This window comes from Diaphorina citri, unplaced genomic scaffold, assembly GCF_000475195.1.
Source record: "Diaphorina citri unplaced genomic scaffold, Diaci psyllid genome assembly version 1.1 scaffold666, whole genome shotgun sequence".
Lineage (NCBI taxonomy): Eukaryota > Metazoa > Arthropoda > Insecta > Hemiptera > Psyllidae > Diaphorina > Diaphorina citri.
In genome coordinates, this window is record NW_007378099.1 from 72,295 (window position 1) to 84,785 (window position 12,491).

Here is a 12,491-nt window from a genome sequence, read left to right on the forward strand (position 1 = left end):
GTCAAAATGAGATCGAAAAATATTTCTTTCCTATTCTATGATTTAAAGAAATAGGTAAAAATAAAGAGTGGGTCAAATCAAAAGGCAAGGAAGACCCGTTACAAATACATTCCTTATCAAAGTCCGAAAGCAAAGATTGTATATGAAGTCCTTGTACGCAAAGTCCTTATCAAGGACCAATTTGTTAATGTATTAAGTCCAAATGGAACTAATGACTTGATTTGGACTTCGATTTTCTTCATCCATTATTCAGACTCCTAGGGGGTAGGTACAACTTTGACGGCAAAGTAAAGTGACTTGGAAAACTGGGAAATGGTTTGGAAAACGCTAGTCTTTTCTCTACGTTAGGTAATAGGTATGATTTTTCGTCAATAATAACCGGTAAACTTTGTATTTCACTCTATTTAAGTAAATGTTTATAGTTTCATACTTCTGATCTTCTTTTCCTTCGCCCTTTCGGTGTTTTGTCAGCCTCTCAATCAGCCCTGGGGCGATTGCTTTGGGCTGACATTTGGTTTTGGCTACAAAAAATTTACGAGTGGATGCCCTTCGCAATCAACATTTGCCATTTCTTTAAGGGAAATTTCAGGCTGGTATTCTCCCTGTTTTAAGTCCCCCAATCCAAACACTCCATATTTCTCTTGTATGTAGAAATTGATACATAGTTTGAAAAAAAAAAAAAATCAGAATAAAAAAAAAAGTTAAAGAAATCGAGTAATTTTATCTGCCTATAAAATGCATTACTTAGGTAGATTTGTTCTATATTTCAAGTACTCTAACCCCCGGGTCTATTGTCCCATTTGCTTTGGGCTCCTGCCCAAACGCAAATGCATAAGAAACGTCCAAAAATGAACCAATGCAAACATAAGACTGTAAACTTGAGGGTAAGTTAGGTTCTTAAATATTGACCAATAATATTAGCCAATATGTTGTCCCCCTTTCATTCTTTATTTAGTTTTTAGTGTCAATTACCTAAATCAATTTATCTACCTACTTTACAATTATTGCATATTAGGTAAAAAAAAAAAACAAAAAAAAATCAATGAAATATTATTATGTCTGTTAGTGAATGGTACTTGTGTAATGTGTAAATCAAAAGATTGAACCAAGTCCCAAATAGGTAATTGGAAAAAGGCAGATTTATATTTTCTTTATAAGTTAGATGAATTGTAGACAATTAGTGAATTTTCATAAATATGTCTGAACATTATCGACTTTTGTATTAAAACTCTAATATCAAATTTTAAATTAAGCCCGCACGCGCCATCGGCCTCCTAAATAAAAGTATTAATTTCTAAGTTAGGTATACTTGTAAAATTTTTCACTAGGTAATCAAAACAGTGACTTCATTATCAGGGTAAAAAATTAGGAAAATTAAATTCTTGAAAGCAGTTCATAGAGTACTCTGGGGCAGGCATGCGGAAGCATTGACCAATAAGGGCCTAGTCTGAGGAGCTTGTAACATGTTGAAGAACAAAGTTTCCGTATGCCTGACTTGGTGTCTGGTTAGATTTTGAATCCAAGTCGAGGCGAAATCAATTCTTGGTTCTTGATTCGGATCTATTTCAATGGTGAACTGTTTTCGATTTGCTCATCTTGAAATAAAAATCATCCTTAAAGGGGATTTAGCTAAAAAATATGCCCCCTCTCCCTGTTAAGATACGTCTAGTCGCGATTTCTACTAGTGCTTCTGCGACAAAGTTCTGAAACTATTGACTGTCAAATTTCCTATCTGTGATTATAGTATGAAAATGGACTGTAGTTATACCGGCTGTATTTTCTTTTTTTTTTTTTCTGTAGCAAAATGACTGTGTATTAAGTACCTACCTAAATCTTAGTGGCAGAAAATCGCTACAAATCGCGTCTTAGACATAGCACTTTCATAGCTATGTCCACACTTGTGCCCTTTTACGTTCTGCCTTTCCTCTTATTATAGCATTCAACACTAGTTGCGCTACTACAGATTTCGGCATCCCTGTCACGAATGACACGTCTGTCGTGCGCATATCTTTATTATATCACATGCGCAGATGGAACAAATCAGACGCGCGTAAAATAAAATTGATCAAGTGGAGACATAGTTTATTCATGTTTTATTTCATTAGGTAAGGTTCGAATCCTCCGTCACTAAGTTGCTAGTCCAAAAATAGGTTTATATAAAATGCTCAAAACTTGGTTCGTGACCAAATACAAAGGCTTCTAATTAAGTAAAAAAATGTACTAGCAAAGAGTGACTGTGGTGCCAAGGCTAAGACATAAATGTTTTGTGTTGTGTATTCTCGTCTAAGTGTAATGTAATTTTATATATGGCTCGGAAACTTTCATTTGATTAACACTGTGAAATAGTTTTACCATTCAAGAGGGTTTTTCTTACCCTACACGTTCTTACATTACTTACTAAGAATGTGCAGAGTTCTATTTTATTCAAGAGGTAATGGTATTGCTTCAATTCTAACTAAGAATTTATAGGTCCCGGCGAGTATTCATTTGATCAACACTGGGAAATAGTTTTACAATTCAAGAGGGTTTTTCTTACCCTGCACTTTCTTACTAAGAATGTGCAGAGTTCTATTTTATTCAAGAGGTAATGGTATTGCTTCAATTCTAACTAAGAATTTATAGGTCCCGGCGAGTTTTTTCGTCTCCAATAATAATAGGTAAACACCCCTTTTCCCTAGGTGTATTTTCCTTGTCATTTAGGGTGTTTAACGAATTATTGGAAAGAATATTGGGAATACAAGGCAGTATTCCGAGATTGTTTTCCCAAGGTAATGGATCTAGCCTGTTGTGCTAGATCTTGGTCTGCTATGTGACCTTGATAAGATACGTGTGAATATCATGCAATATAATATCATCTTCAAGATATATGAAATATAATATTATCTTCAAGATATATGAAACCTATCTAAAATATTTTCCTCATTATCTTGGTTAGAATACTTTGGATTTTTTCCTCATATCCGATTCCAGTTATACACGTCATGTACTTGAATAAATAGAAAACCTTAGATACACAAGTATGATATTCCCTTTAATTTTTTCATATAATAAAAATAATAACCGTTTCTATTTATCTTTTTAATGAAATTCAAACCCGACGACAACTTATGTCTTATATTTTTCTCTCCTTCATACATGGGTATTGAGTGTTCATCAAATGAAAGTTGAATATAATCGTATTAATTGTTGTTGATGTTGTTATTTATTTTTTCTAGCATAATTGTACTGTACATAGGTATTGAGTGTTCATCAAATGAAAGTTGAATATAATCGTATTAATTGTTGTTGATGTTGTTATTTATTTTTTCTAGCATAATTGTACATTTTTTTACATCCCTGCTGCAGAGTAATTTTTTAAAAATTTTATACAGAATATTATAGATGTGTTTTTGTATCAAAATTTATAAATAAAAATATTTCCAACTGTTTTCGATAAAAAAAGTGCTTTTGGCCTGTCTGAATTTGTCTTTTTGATAGCATTTTTTTTCCCTTCTCAAATTTGAGTCGCATACATCTCGAACTCATTACAAAGCTCACCCAACCACACGGCATGGGGAAGAAATGTTTGTCTTGAGATCAAGAGGGTAAAAAAGGGTTCCTATGCCAATTAACAAGTGCGATACCCAATTAAATTCTGAAGCGATGTCGATCTTACAAGTATATATTTGATACTAGATATGTCCAGCAGCACTAACGCCCGATCTTACCACAGCGAGTTTTCCCTTCTCAAATTTGAGTCGCATACATCTCGAACTTCCTCCATCGAGTTCCTCATAAAAAATCACACAGGATTGACTATTTACATGCCTATTTATAAAAATCTAGTAAAATCCCTTCACACAGTTGAGTATCGAACCCGTAACTTTTCAACTATAAGTCCAATAGTGTTAGAAGTTGCACCATTCGGTTCGGCGTTAAAAATCACATAGGATTGAGTATTCACATGCTTATTTGTCAGTAGTCCTGTTACCTACATTAAAACGAGTTAAACAGTGCTCAAAAGGTCGAATCGCTGAGTCTAAAGGCAATTAACAAGTGCGATACCCAATTAACTTCTGAAGCGATGTCGATCTTACAAGTATATATTTGATACTAGATATGTCCAGCAGCACTAACGCCCGATCTTACCACAGCGAGTTTTCAGTTAATCCAGAGTCAAACACCCGTATTTATGAACAAAAATTCTCGCTCTCAAGTCAGACTGAAGTCAATTTTATCCTATCAGATGTTTGGAATTGATGCTTCAGTGCGACTCAAGAGCCAGTATTTTGTACATATAAATATGGGTGTAAGAAATACTGGCCTGTGTTTATGAAATGGGTGAAAGAAAACCCTTGACACTGTGTTAACTCTCAGTAGCAAGATCGGCCATGTGTTTTTACTTTTTACTCTGATTACAGCGTAAGTTATGTCCATTTTAACAGGAGTCTACTTTTCCGAGGAACTCTGTTCAGCAGTTTATACAAGGTGGACTGGACAAACTGGACATCCCTGTATTTCTTCCTAATAAATATCAAATATCTGGTTAGTTTTGAACTATTCATACATAGAAAAGAGCATTCGAGCCTAACAGCAGTAAATTAAACATATTCAAACTTGGAATTTGTAAGTCCGAGGTTGGAAAAAAAAGGAATAAGAGGTATACCAGCTGAAGTTTACAAACTTTACCCTACAGTTTTGAGTTAGTTTAACGTATTTACAACTAAGGTAAAAAGGAATAAGAGGTATACCAGCTGAAGTTTACAAACTTTACCCTACAGTTTTGAGTTAGTTTAACGTATTTACAACTAAGGTACTTTTTATATATATAAAAAAAGTTTCATTTTCTACTACCCTCTAAGGTTAGAAAGTATTATTACTCCTCTAAAAAAAGAGAGAATTTGTAGGTCAATTTCGAAGGGGAAATGAATGGGGGGAGAGAGAGGAAAATTGACAATCCAAAGTATCCAAATAACACAACACCACCAACACATAATGAACACAATTTTTTCTTTTTAAAAAAGTTTCATTTTCTACTACCCTCTAAGGTTAGAAAGTATTATTACTCCTCTAAAAAAAAGAGAGAATTTGTAGGTCAATTTCGAAGGGGAAATGGGGGGAGAGAGAGGAAAATTGACAATCCAAAGTATCCAAATAACACAACACCACCAACACATAATGAACACAATTTTTTCTTTTAATGGTATCACAAACAAGTTCTAAATTAAATAATGAAATGTCTATTGACATATTTTTTTTTCTCCTTCTTTTACACTGTTTGAAAAAGAAGTACCTACTTCACGGCTATGAGCAGTACTTATGTGGGAACATTTTGTATTAAAAGACTGACGGTACTTAAGGGTCAAATGAAAGGAAGGAAATAACGCAAGCTAACCTATCAATGACTTTGTGAAAATGATGACTCTTTTGCAGTCGTTAGAAATTACAAATTACCAAGGAAAATTTTATTAAGTTTTTTTTTTTTTTACTTTTTCAAAGTGAATGAAATTATTAGAATAGAAAATGCAAGTTTTTATTATTATTATTTTTTTTTTTCCAACAGACAAGACATATTGAACGATCTATACTGAATCTGACAGGAGATAAACGCTTCCACTTCTCACAGTACACAGGAGCAGAAAGCTCCTCAAAAACCACAGGAAAAAAGAACACAAAGGAAGGCGGGGGCGGAAAAATTCATGAAAGGACAACGAAAAGAAAATCTACAAAACCAGGGGAAAAAAAAAATGATAGGAGTTTAAGGGTTAAAGGAAATGATAAGAGGTTTTGTTCCTGTGCTGACCATTTTGTATTGACTGTTATTAAGTACAAGGTATACTTTGTAATGAATGCCTTACGCAGTAATTGCATTATGAGTTCCCCCGGTGCTGGGTTAACCCATTATATGCCGTGTGATATGACCCATGTGTGAGGAAATGTTCTGAAATGACGATGACGTCAAGGCTGAAATTACGTCGAACGTCATGCTGATGACTCATCGATACGATAGGAAGGTCCTGTTTTAAAGTTGATGGCTCTAGGCCGGGAGCCACAAAGTGAGTTAAAACTCCGTTTAAGTTTAACTCTCGAATTATGCAATCTGATTGGTTGATTTCAAAACAAGCTGGGCCCGTCCCTCCGGGAATTTTTTAGCCCGTAGTTTATTCGATCGTGGTTAAAGAAAATCAGTACCTAGTCCTACCTATGTACCGAGCTGATTTGTTTAATATTCAGTTTATTATTGATTTTAAACACTCATTTTATCTCGGTGGTGTAGTGGTCAAGACGTTCGCCTGATAAACAGGAGGGCGTGGGTTCAATCCGAGCCGAGTTATGAAAGTTTATTCTTAATATAATTTGAGAATTTGACAATTATAGTACTAGTAGCCTACTGCTGGAGTAAAGGGACTTTTCAGTCCTCTGCGAGCAGGATAAATAAGCACTATTATTAATTTATTATCATCTAGAAGCTTGAAGCGTTTGAACTATGGCTGTACAGGAGAATGCTGAAAATCCCGTGGACGCAAAAAGTCACCAACATCGAAGTACTCCGACTACATTAAAACGCGTTAACCAGTGCTCAAAAAGTCGAATCGCTGAGTCTAAAGCAACACCTGTTATTTAGAAATTCAATGCGACATTAAAACGCGTTAACCAGTGCTCAAAAAGTCGAATCGCTGAGTCTAAAGCAACACCTGTTATTTAGAAATTCAATGCGACAAGCAGTACTAAAAAAAGGTAAATTCTGAAATCAACTCTATGAAAAAACTGAAGTGGCCATAGTTTCGGAACCGCTTCAGAACATAAGGGGCTTAACCCCCAAACTTTAGTGTCAATATCGACTGTGCTGCTGAAATTGACCATAAAATTTGGGGTTTAAGCCCCATATGTTCCGAAGCGGTTCCGAAACTATGGCCACTAGGGAGTAAAAATTTTAAGCCGCTTCAGAACATAAGGGGCTTAACCCCCAAACTTTAGTGTCAATATCGACTGTGCTACTGAAATTGACCATAAAATTTGGGGTTTAAGCCCCATATGTTCCGAAGCGGTTCCGAAACTATGGCCACTAGGGAGTAAAAATTTTAAATTCGCAAATTTGAGTCGCATACATCTCAAACTTTCTCCATCGAGTTGAGTTCCTCATAAAAAGTCTCGAACCCGTAACTTCTTGATTGTAAGCCTTGAAAGTGGCACCAGTCGATTCCTCGAGAAAGAATGCTTAGTACACCTGGAAAGTGTACTGGGGACTTTTATGGGACAAAAAACTGATTTCACGGGTTAATTGCCTATGGGGCACTTTAAGGTTGATCACCCTGTATACGCCACTGTATTTAAACAACTGAAAACGAAGAACCATAAAAAGAAAAACTCATAATTACTGTTTCCTTCAAAGGGGTTTTTTTTATTTTTCACAAAATTTTAATGTACAAAACAACAGCAAAATAATACCTATTTTATTTATTCTTAAAGTTTATTAGAAAAAGACAGGAGAAACGCCAAGATTCCGGATGCACACTGGACGAAAAGTTTCTCAAATGTTCACACCAGAATCGACGTTTCGAGAGGGAAGGATTTTTTCCGCTAAAAACTACCCTGGAATCAAGCGTGCCGGGAGGCGCGCGAAGGTCAAGACTTCGAAGCGCCGCCCGGCCTATATTAACACGAAACAGAGTTTCATGGTTTTTCGTTTGTCGGCATTTTCATTTATCTAAACATTACTTCAGGGGGACGTTTTTTTTTCGTCACTCCGCCAGCGAGCTTTGAACCGAGGATATTTATTATTTACTAAAGTCGGCCCCAATCGGGAGTCGAACTCTCGACTTCAAGGACAGAGCTCATCATGGCTAGAGTGAAATAGTGTAGAAGGGGAAATGCCAAGATTCGGAGTAGTGTAACAGTTCATTTCTTTTGGAAGTTCGCACAAAAAAAAGTAAACGTTTTGTTCTTTTTTCACACTTTTCTCTCACAGTCCACCTTTTTCTCTCTTCTTTTTGTACATTTTTAAATCTACTTGACCTTGCTTAAATCCTGGTCTACAATCTCAATCTCATGATAACTAGATGCTGGCATGCTGATCCATTTTTGGGCGTTTCCTAGGCCTTTCACCATGAAACGGTAGACGTGAAGGATTAGCATACAAAGGTACACTATTCAAATCTCATTTCCTCTCCCCAAAACAGTATTAGAAAGTTACACACTGGCAAAAATCAGAAATCAGCTTGAAATATGTAGTAGTCACAGTACCTAGCACACAGATCAAACCCTGGTAGTTACATATTCAAAAAACACAGTAAAAAAAAATCAATTTTATTTTCAATAAATGCGTTTCCCAAGCGCCTTGTAAATTTGTTTAAATCTTAAGGAAAGGATTTTCACGAAGACAGAAGGAAACGAGGGGGAGGGAGAATTAGGAAACGATTGGGAGGGAGAGTTGAGAGAGAATATTACAAAGCTCACCCAACCACACGGCATGGGGAAGAAATGTTTGTCTTGAGATCAAGAGGGTAAAAAAAAGGGTTCCTATGGCAATTAACAAGTGCGATACCCAATTAACTTCTGAAGCGATGTCGATCTTACAAGTATATATTTGATACTAGATATGTCCAGCAGCACTAACGCCCGATCTTACCACAGCGAGTTTTCAGTTAATCCAGAGTCAAACACCCGTATTTATGAACAAAAATTCTCGCTCTCAAGTCAGACTGAAGTCAATTTTATCCTATCAGATGTTTGGAATTGATGCTTCAGTGCGACTTAAGAGCCAGTATTTTGTACATATAAATATGGGTGTAAGAAATACTGGCCTGTGTTTATGAAATGGGTGAAAGAAAACCCTTGACACTGTGTTAACTCTCAGTAGCAAGATCGGCCATGTGTTTTTACTTTTTACTCTGATTACAGCGTAAGTTATGTCCATTTTAACAGGAGTCTACTTTTCCGAGGAACTCTGTTCAGCAGTTTATACAAGGTGGACTGGACAAACTGGACATCCCTGTATTTCTTCCTAATAAATATCAAATATCTGGTTAGTTTTGAACTATTCATACATAGAAAAGAGCATTCGAGCCTAACAGCAGTAAATTAAACATATTCAAACTTGGAATTTGTAAGTCCGAGGTTGGAAAAAAAAGGAATAAGAGGTATACCAGCTGAAGTTTACAAACTTTACCCTACAGTTTTGAGTTAGTTTAACGTATTTACAACTAAGGTACTTTTTATATATATATAAAAAAAGTTTCATTTTCTACTACCCTCTAAGGTTAGAAAGTATTATTACTCCTCTAAAAAAAGAGAGAATTTGTAGGTCAATTTCGAAGGGGAAATGAATGGGGGGAGAGAGAGGAAAATTGACAATCCAAAGTATCCAAATAACACAACACCACCAACACATAATGAACACAATTTTTTCTTTTAATGGTATCACAAACAAGTTCTAAATTAAATAATGAAATGTCTATTGACATATTTTTTTTTCTCCTTCTTTTACACTGTTTGAAAAAGAAGTACCTACTTCAACGGCTATGAGCAGTACTTATGTGGGAATACTTTTGTATTAAAAGACTGACGGTACTTAAGGGTCAAATGAAAGGAAGGAAATAACGCCAAGCTAACCTATCAACTGACTTTGTGAAAATGATGCTCTTTGGCGCTCGTTTAGAAATTACAAATTACCAAGGAAAATTTTTATTAAGTTTTTTTTTTTTTTTTTTATTTTTTCAAAGTGAATGAAATATTAGAATAGAAATGCAAGTTTTTTTTTTATTATTATTATTTTTTTTTTTTCTCAACCAGACAAGACCTATTGAACGATCTATACTGAATCTAACAGGAGATAAACGCTTCCACTTCTCACAGACACAGGAGCAGAAAGCTCTTCAAAAACCACAGGAAGAAACACAAAGGAAGGCGGGCGCGGAAAAAATTCCATGAAAGGAACCAACGAAAAGAAAATCTACAAACCGGGGGGGGGGGGAGAAAGAAAAACGAAGAGAGAGAAAGGGGGGAGGGGAGGAAAAAAGGGAGATGTTTTTATACCAAGGCACTCAGAAGTAAAAAAAAGAGGGGAAATCAAAAAGTACTCATTTTTTTTACACAGAAAAAAATACAAGGGGGGAGGAGGGGGGTAAGGAGCATAACGACTCTCGCTATATCGCGGCTTTTTAATTATAAAAAAAGATCAAGGGGGGGGAGTAGTGACCGTGTTAACGCGGTTTGTTGAAACTATTTGAAGTACTGTTCCGCAGACCCTGCGAGTTGCTATTGGGGGGCATATTCCCGCGACCTGAATCTCCTCTGTACATGCCGCCGCCTCGGGGGCCCCCTCGGCCGCCCCGCATGGGGACGCCACCACCCCGGGGCCTATTGTCCATGGGGCCCCGGCTATCGGGGGGTCCGGGGGTGCGACGTTTTTTCTCCTCCACGTTCAGCTTGACGGCTGTCGGGTCGGAGGCGTTGGGGAAGTAAATCGGCTGAAATGTAGAGAGAGGAAGTTAGTTATTAGTAAGTAAAGTTTTATTTTCCTTTCGGAACAGGCCGCGGCGCAGTTTCGATTCCCGCCCGGGCCGGATTTTATTCTAAACGGATAATGTTCGTTCTCAGAACGGCTGGCTTCGTCCTATCCTGTCTCCCTTCTCTCTTCGATTTCGGGACAATAAGACCTTAGCACTTACAGTTCCCTCTATCAAACACTCATTTTATCTCGGTGGTGTAGTGGTCAAGACGTTCGCCTGATAAACAGGAGGGCGTGGGTTCAATCCGAGCCGAGTTATGAAAGTTTATTCTTAATATAATTTGAGAATTTGACCACAATTATAGTACTAGTAGCCTACCGCTGGAGTAAAGGGACTTTTCAGTCCTATGCGAGCAGGATAAATAAGCACTATTATTAATTTATTATCATCTAGAAAAACAACTCACCGTGTTCTGCAGTACAGTCTGCACTGTCGCGGGATCCTCAAAGATGATGAATTCATCTAGAAAAACAACTCACCGTGTTCTGCAGTACAGTCTGCACTGTCGCGGGATCCTCAAAGATGATGAATCCGTAATTGGGAACGCGGTTGTTGGGGCCTTTCTGCACCTTGCTCAAAATCTTCAGGTCCAGGATCGTACCGAACTGTCCGAATAGGGCGCGTAGCTCGTCTTCCTGCGCGGAGAGCGGGATGTTGCCCATGAACAGCTGCTGGTTGTCGTTGGGATGAACCCCGTTCTGGGAGCTGGAGTGGCGAGGGGCGGGACATCCAGGATCGTACCGAACTGTCCGAATAGGGCGCGTAGCTCGTCTTCCTGTGCGGAGAGCGGGATGTTGCCCATGAACAGCTGCTGGTTGTCGTTGGGATGAACCCCGTTCTGGGAGCTGGAGTGGCGAGGGGCGGGACCCCCGTGACCGCCCCGGTAGCCCATCGACTTCTCGCTGTCTGTGGATTCACATGAAATAAAACATTTTTCAGTATAAACCGTCCAACAATGCAATGCCAGGCTAGCTAGCTTGGTTGGTCTTGTACACGCACACGCTAGGGCGCGGGTTCGATTCCTGCCCAGGGCGGATTTTATCCTGAGAGGATAATATTCGTATTCGGAACGGCTTTCTCCTATCCTGTCTTCCTTTTCTTTCTTAACGCTAAAACTTCATTTTATATGATAATAAAATGCAGCCTAGCTTGGAAAGTAGTGCACCTGCCTTGAAAGCGTTAGGTCGCGGATTCGATTCCTGCCCGGGACGAGTTTTATCAGAAACAAATAAGGTTCGTTCTCGGAACGGCTTCCATGAAAGACAATATGGTGTCAACACTTTTCAGTATAAACCGTTCAACAATGCAATGCCAGGCTAGTTAGCTTGGTTGGTCTTGTACACGCTAGGACGTGGGTTCGATTCCTGCCCGGGACGAGTTTTATCAGAAACAAATAAGGTTCGTTCTCGGAACGGCTTCCATGAAAGACAATATGGTGTCAACATCACACGACTGTCCATTACATTTGTGAAACCAAAGGAATCAGGGGACGTCAAAACGGATATTTTCCCCCATTTCTCGATTTTGAAAACATGGACCGATTGCAATACTTTCTCATAACTAGTATATATAGCTTAGAGTATTTAGGGAGAAAAAATAAGAAGATTAGGTTATTGAAATAACTAATCATAAGAACACTCACCATTGTCCTCACTGAAGGAGGCGCGAGGTTGCGGGGGCCTGTCCCTCATACCGCCTCGTGGGGCCCCAGGGCCGGGTCTAGGGCCCCTAGGCTGGGAACTGAGGGGGAGGGAGTTACGGGTGGGTGGAAGGTCTCGACTAGAAGAATTGGTCTGCTCGTAGGATTTGTTGTGCAGAGAGGCAGGGGGCTGGAAATAAAAGTAAAATTACGTTTTTTTTTTATTTTTGTTAAGTAGGTACAATTTATTTTTATATCCCAATTTTCAGCATCTTAGGCCATTTACAGGATGGGAGAAATGGTATTATATAATTTACTAGCTGAATTCCGTCGCTTCGCTCATAGGGGGGGGGGGCTTGGGG

The 12,491-nt window shown here is 38.1% G+C and overlaps 1 protein-coding gene and 2 long non-coding RNA genes across 6 annotated transcripts in view; 2 read left to right on the top strand and 1 right to left on the bottom strand.

The window, feature by feature from the left end:
- The first annotated feature begins 2,493 nt into the window (after window positions 1-2,493).
- Window positions 2,494-3,461, top strand: LOC113468178. Its single transcript, XR_003392028.1, has 2 exons — window positions 2,494-3,139; window positions 3,236-3,461. It is a non-coding gene; the product is annotated as an uncharacterized LOC113468178 (long non-coding RNA).
- Window positions 3,462-4,265: 804 nt separating this feature from the next.
- LOC113468176 lies at window positions 4,266-4,865 on the top strand. Its single transcript, XR_003392026.1, has 2 exons — window positions 4,266-4,639; window positions 4,725-4,865. It is a non-coding gene; the product is annotated as an uncharacterized LOC113468176 (long non-coding RNA).
- A 5,229-nt stretch (window positions 4,866-10,094) lies between these two features.
- Window positions 10,095-12,491, bottom strand: part of LOC103511029 (ras GTPase-activating protein-binding protein 1) — a 20,628-nt gene continuing 18,231 nt past the window's right edge. For 3 of the 4 annotated variants that reach the window (XM_026824911.1, XM_017444832.2, XM_017444833.2), the window contains 4 exons: window positions 12,133-12,319; window positions 11,323-11,396; window positions 10,970-11,182; window positions 10,095-10,448 (listed from right to left, as the gene is read on the bottom strand). In XM_026824911.1, coding sequence (XP_026680712.1) covers window positions 10,182-10,448; window positions 10,970-11,182; window positions 11,323-11,396; window positions 12,133-12,319 — 741 coding nt within the window. In that variant the 3' untranslated portion in view covers window positions 10,095-10,181. Of the gene's footprint in view, window positions 10,449-10,896; window positions 10,940-10,969; window positions 11,183-11,322; window positions 11,397-12,132; window positions 12,320-12,491 lie in introns of all 4 variants that reach the window. The other variant, XM_026824912.1, reaches the window with a different exon arrangement.